The sequence below is a fragment of the Callospermophilus lateralis genome, chromosome 10 (assembly GCF_048772815.1).
Source record: "Callospermophilus lateralis isolate mCalLat2 chromosome 10, mCalLat2.hap1, whole genome shotgun sequence".
Classification (NCBI taxonomy): domain Eukaryota; kingdom Metazoa; phylum Chordata; class Mammalia; order Rodentia; family Sciuridae; genus Callospermophilus; species Callospermophilus lateralis.
In genome coordinates, this window is record NC_135314.1 from 68125195 (window position 1) to 68132149 (window position 6955).

A 6955-nucleotide genomic window follows, 5' to 3' on the forward strand; every position below is an offset into this window, starting at 1 on the left:
ATTGGTAAAAGACAATGATCGATCACTTTTGAGTCTCCTCAATAGCATGTGTCCATTAAGAATTTTTTCCCAACTTAGTCAGGAAGCAAGATATTTTATTTTTATCCTCATACAAAAATAAAAAAAAAAAACTCCTAATCTTAGAGGAGAGGTTGGAGAGGCCAGGAAACATCATGGAAGTGTGAATTACTGTCAGATGACTTTGTATATTTTAATGCATAAAGAATTGAGTTTCTATGATAGATTGAACTAATGAGGAAGAGCTCAATTTCTGTGACAGCACATAGAAATGCAGCAAAAATTAAAATGTATCAGCCAAGGTTGAGAAGTATTTCTATAGTATTTCTATAGAAGTATTTCTAGAAATAAATTGAAAAATGCAAGCCAGGACGGTGGAGTTTAGGGAGCCCATGACATTTTATCCTCAGATACAGGCCCTGAGGGCCGGGACAGGAGACAGAATCCTCCCAGGAGAGAAATGTGTAAGAGAACTGTGTCCCCTACAGAAAGCCTGGAGGATGGTCCTGGTGAATGAAGCACATACACTTCACAGCTGAGCCCACATATAAAACCAAACATGAGCAGGGTTGCCTGCTAACCTCTCTCTGTCTCTCTCTCATTTATTTTTGTGGTGCTGAGGATTGAATCCAGGGCCTTGTGCATATGAGGCAAACACTGTACCAACTGAGCTATTTCCCCAGCCCCCAAGCCTGGAGGATGAATGGGGATGACCTTGCCCATGAATTAGATAGTGGAGAGACTAGGAGACTGGCCACACACTGGTATAAAATGGGACTTTTAAGCCCAACTGTCTGGGTTTCAGTCCTAGCTGCGAACATTTCAAGGTGAAAGTTTATTTTCCCTTTAAAACATATACATCTTTTAGTTTACATGAAGTTTCTCTTATATTAAGTAGAAATGAAATGCAGAAAATGTTTTTTCTTAATATTTGGTAAATTGCTGAAAGAGAAGTTACCCCCCTTCAGTAATATAGGCACAATTAAAATGCTACACTATTAAAATAAAAATGAATGATTAATGCTGTGTCTACATTATGGTAACAGTATTCGTGCGTCTATCAACACCATCACTTCAGCCAGTTCTTCAAGTTCATTATTGTTGTGAGAGTGGGATTTAGCAGAGCTCCTTGTGGGTCTTGTGGCCATAAATGCTTTTCCGTGTAAATGATTTTATAAATAAAAAGATTGGAATGGAACCTAGGCATGGTAGCGTTTCAGTGACAATTTTGGTTTTAATAATAGTGAACGCTTGAAAGAACAGAGAAATTCTGTATCATAGAAATTGAATACCACTTAATGAGAATAAAAAAGAATTCTTAAAAATTTTTGGTTCTCAGCATAGAAAATCTGTTTGGCTAGAGAAAAAAAAATGAAAGAATAATAATTTACTAACTTTTTAAAAAATTTAAAAATTATCTTCAATACCAAACCCCTTGGCTAATTACCTTGGCCAGTTTTCCCAGACTAGCCAAGATAATTATATTAGTTAAATTTGCTTTATTCATAAAGTTTAGTAGGGATGTGAGGGACTTTAGCCAGCAGAATAGAAATCTTTTACCTAGTATCAGTGAAAAGATACCCAAAGAGTTCTGACTCAAGTATATTACTCTCATTCCACCACTTGAAGTGTCCATCATTACTTTTCTGACTGCTGGAGCAACTGTGGTAAAATAAAACAGAGAACTGAGTTGAGATAGGCCTGAAGCAGATAAGAGTAGGGTAGACACACAAGAAACGGAGTGTAAAATCCACATAAGGTCCTAAGAGGAAGTTTCATCTGCCAGACAGAGACTAATAGCCAAAGGATCAGACTATGCCTAACAGGTAAGTCCTGGCTGTGTTCGCAAGAGCCACAGGGAACTCTTTGTGGTTATTATATTTGGAAACTTAGGTAAATATCAATGTCATTGAAACCCTTTTGCAGGAACAGGACCCCAGTCACAAAACTGGAACCCTTGTTAGAAAACTGAGCTAATCTAGAGCAGAAGGAATAAAGCTGAAGCATATTTAATGGACTGAGGAAAGGAAAGAGGAGATAAAGATGAAGGAGTTGGACACTTGGTGGGACAGTAGTAAAACTGGGATAGTTTTTGGAAGGTCCATCCTAACAGTCTCCTCATCCATCTGCTCAGTTGGAGAGATAGTCGACTCCCTGGTTGGGCCTGAAGGAGAAAGATTTAGCATATCCCATGGATCTGTCCAGGGATCCCGAAGCCCAGGGAAGGAGACTGTGAAATTACACCCATGTGGAGCTGAGGGCGAGTGGGAAAGGAAGGATACAGAGACAGAGCAGGGCAGCAAGGCAGAGGCTGGGAGAAAAGAGGCTACAGTAGGAAGAGGAGAAACAGAAGCCAAATTTTTATCTGTCTGGTTTGGCCTAAAAGGCTGAAGATTCATGAATTTTTAAAATAGGAGATGAGAGCCTAAAATAGAGAAGAATGACATGGGGGTGGAGAGGGGCAAGTGATATGACAAGTAATTTTTAAAAAGGAGGAAAATGCCAGTGGAACCAACCTCCAATAAAGAAGAAAATACGATATGAATTCCTAGCCCCTTGTGAGCATAAAATGAGATTAAACGAGAAAACATTTGGAAAAGGTTAAAAGCATTATTCAAACACAGGACAGGTTCTGTTGCTACATGAATCATAGAGAAGACTGTCAGGAGCCTGCCCAGAAAACGTGAGTAAACTCTCAGCTGCTTTCTCTGGTGTGAGTATTGCTTCTCTCTTCCAGGGTGGTCCAGTAGATGACCTGGAGCAGATTGACGTTTATTTAGAAGCTTTGCTGAAAGAAGATAATCTCCTTTCTAGACCCCTTAAACAAAGTGTCACAGGGAATGGTCTCCCTTTAGAGAGCAATGGAAGGACTTCTCAAAACTAAAAGTCAGCAAAGGTATTCCCTTTCAAAAAACGCTAATAAGAAAATTGGAAGATTTTTTAAAAATTCCTTTCTTTATTGTTATTGTAAATTTTTTTTACCTTCCAACTTTAAAAAATTGTATACTTTAGAGATGGAGACTGATTTGCAATTTATAAATTTGCCAACCCTATTTCCTATTTTTTCTTGTTCTCTTGGAAATAATTTTTAGAGTTCTCTAATCCATGCAAGCTACTAAGACAAATGAAAATGTCACTTAAATTTTGCTTTTACTAAGATAATTGTAAGAGCTCTAAAACAGTGGATTTCAAAATCAATATACAAAGGACTGTAGAATCTTGTTCTCTTGGAATGTGTGTTGAAAGATATTGTATCTTTTCTCCACTGCAGCCAATCCTCAGGAAAGCAGAAAGTATAAATCCTCCAAAACACCTTTGGGTTAAAGTTTATATGATTGTTTTACAATTTAATTATAGTTAAATAATAAATCTCTTAAGCAGAACATATATATAACAGATGCTAAGAATTGTATTTTTATATTTAGACACATGTAAGAAACTGTTTTAACACTTTCCTTAATAACTGGTTACGTCGTTTGTTCAGAAATGTCTTCAGCTTTGAACAAAACCAATAAAAGCATTAAGACTCCTTTGTGGAATTGTACAATCTTAATTTACATAATGCACATAGTACAAAATGTGGAATGTGTTCAATATGATATTATGAAAATTCTTCATTCATTTGTGTCCTTAGCCCCTTAATTATTCCTCCTAAGAAGCATGCTCTTACTAGTTTTCTTATTGAAATTCTATATTACTTTGTTCTACCAATCACTTGTGAATCCACTCCCAAACACTCAATGTATGTAAAACCATGTTGACCATTATATAACTGGAAATATGATGTAATTGCATCCAAAAGATGATGTTGCATTGTCTCTCTCTGAACACCATCAAGAACTTTTCAAATCAGTATGGATATATGTAATAATATATAATGTATTAAGAGGTAATGAGATCATATTTTGTTATTTTTAACTATTCCTCATAATTCCATTCTGTGGAAATTCCCAAATATACTTAACCATACCCTTATCAATGGATATTTATTATTTTTTTTTTTGTTCTTTTGGATTTGCATGCATATTATTATGAGTATCCTTATAATAGTGAATATCCTTATAATTCACACATTTGCAATTTTTTTCTGTCAAATCTAACAAGGTGTATTGCAGAGTGAAAGATATATAGATGCTATTACAGTAGACATTGCCTAACAACACTGCAATGTACCCTCCTCTGTAATGTATGAACAGCTATTTCTTCATACCTTTGGCTACCCAGTGAATTGTCACACTCTTATCTTGCTGATCAAATAGGTTAGAAGTAAAGAAATCTATCCCTCCCTTCCTTCCTTCCTTCCTTCCTTCCTTCCTTCCTTCTTTCCTTCCTTCCTCTGGGGATTGAACCCAAGGCCTCAAGCATGCTAGGCAATCACTTTACCACTGGGCTATTTCCCCAAAAGAAACCTCATTTTGTTTGTGTATGTGTGTATATATGTTTACACATAGCCCCAGCACTGTCCCAGAATTATCATGTGGATAATCAATCCTTTCCCCACTAATCTTCAATGCTATCTTTGTATGTTAGATTGCTCTTTGTATTTTAAACAAAAACAAAAAAAAAAAAGTCCCTCTGCCTTTTCTCTGATTGCTCAGTATTTTCTCATGCCAGACCCAGGTTTTTTTGGTAAGGATATTTAAAAATTTTATTTTTTTATAATTTCTTGTGTATACTTACCTGTTAAATTCTCATTAAAACTTAGAATTGGGCTAAGGCTGTAACTCAATGGTAGAGTGCTTGCCTCTCGTGTGTGAGGCACTAGGTTTGATCCTCAACACCACATAAAAATAAAAATAAATAAATAAAGATATTGTGTCCATATACAACTAAAGAAAAAATTTTTAAAAAAACTTAGAATTAACTTTTTCAGTAGCTACTACCCCGAGTTTGTGGTTGTAGCATAGAATAATATATAGAGAATAGACTTACTTTTTTTTTTAATGAAGCTTTTCTAAATTCAATATCAAAATATATCTTTCTATATGTTCAAGTCTTGGTGTCCTAGAGTACCAGTTTACATTTTTCTTCAAGCGTTTTTCACATTTATAGTTATATTTATTATAATTATTTGAATTATTCTTTGATATATTATTAATGAAGATATTTCCCCACTTCCTTATGACTGGTTAATGTTTTATACCAAACAATTCCTGATTTTTGGAAACAGATATCATATTCAATGTAAGAAATCTCAATAGTAGAGATAGTTGCACCAGTAACTCATCTTTATATACACTTTAATATGTGTGATTTATGTGAAGAAACACATCTTTTGTGTTTCAAGTCCTTGGATTCTTGTATTATCTAAAGTTTTTCCTCCACAAGGGACGTTCTTGTTCTTCTTCTGCCATCATCGGTATCCATTTTTCCTTCAGTGTGAAAACAGATGATGAATAGAAGGTCATGGTGATAAGAAGCCAGTCTCCTAGGCGTCCTTTTGGCAGACATCTGACGAGGAACAGAATCTGACGAGGAAGACCCCAGGAGAATGCTGGCAGAATATTCAGCGTAGTTCCTACCTGGATCATCCACAGGGCTCAGTCATCTCTGTCTCAGCTTCTTTTGACTCGACATAAGAAACCTCATCTCCTGTAATGGTTTCAAGTGATACTTCCACCTGAATGAGTTACAAATTACTATGGCTCAGTCGTCCACCTATTATTTAACTCTAGTTGTGAAGTAGAGCATGTTCTACTGAAAGTCTGCACTGATATGTTTGAAACAGAATTAATCATATTCACTTTAACTGCTCCCACTTCCTGTCAAGACAGTTTATTTCAGATCTAATGGTTCCAGTTCTTGGGGAACCGGGGATTTATTAAATAGGTAATTAGTCTAGGACTAAGGCAGAGATCCATCTATGGTTAGGAGGTGGTAACCAGAATTCAGGATTAACAGAATTGCATTCCACCTGGGAATCTGATCCTGCATATGATTGATAGCAAGATGCTTGAGGACCACTTGAGGTGCTTTGTTTCCGTTACTGGACGGTGGATACACTCTTAGGTTCTTTGACTCGGTTCTCAAATCCATTTGCAATTTGGATTTAGCCAGGACAAGATTAGATTAGCTTGGGAACTGAAGTGAGACAAAACTAGCAGGAAGAAAGCATACAAAGATACAGATTTGAGAGACAAAAAAGAGGAACAAAGAGAAAAACAAAAACAAACCAAAAAAAGGAAGCCAGAAGACACAGCCATGTATGTTCTTTTATCTTCAGATCAGACTCGACTTGCTACTACATCCACAGCTTGACATACCACCAATCATCTGGTTTTCTCTAGCCATGATTCCTTTCTTATACATAGACTTCCTTTTAATTTAATAATACTCCAAACGTATAATTTTCCCTTGAGAAAAATGTTCTTCATCTAAATTTATGTTTAGACTATCAGGAACAAATAGACAGATACTCATATTATAATTTTAGATTGGGGAACGATACTTGAGAAGATAATATTTCAATGAAGTTAGTAAGTGATGGGACAATGTCTAGAACCTATGCTAGACTTTGTTTCACCTCCCCTAACCCACGGAAATATTCCTTAGATTCACAAGTCTCAGTTTTCACATCTGTAAAATAGCAATGAAAAGTTACTATTTCAAAACACCTGAAAAGTTCCTTCACCTGGACTCACTGTGCTAGTTGATAATGTAGGCATAGTGGATGACAAAGATTGCACTCACTAAAAAAATAGTGCCCCTGTCCTTTGTAGAAAACTATCCTCTGGGATGCTGTAAGCATAATACCATCAGAGGTGAGTGACCTCAGTCTTAAAACTGTACAGATAAGTTAATCTCACTGGCTTTCTGTTCTTATTTAGCCTGTAGCTAGTAAGAGGTTTAGAGTAGCTTTCCAAGAGCATATGTCAGTTTCCAAGAGCATATGTCAGTAGTGAAGAGCGAGAGACTAAATGAAGAGAGAACTTACGTG

General features: G+C 36.1%; 1 protein-coding gene across 1 annotated transcript in view; it reads left to right on the forward strand.

Moving 5' to 3' along the window:
- Morc1 (MORC family CW-type zinc finger 1) overlaps window positions 1–2902 on the forward strand; it is a 153862-nt gene extending 150960 nt beyond the window's left edge. The window contains exon 28 of the mRNA XM_077110339.1: window positions 2756–2902. Coding sequence (XP_076966454.1) covers window positions 2756–2902 — 147 coding nt within the window. The remainder of the gene's footprint in view (window positions 1–2755) is intronic.
- Window positions 2903–6955: the final 4053 nt, after the last annotated feature.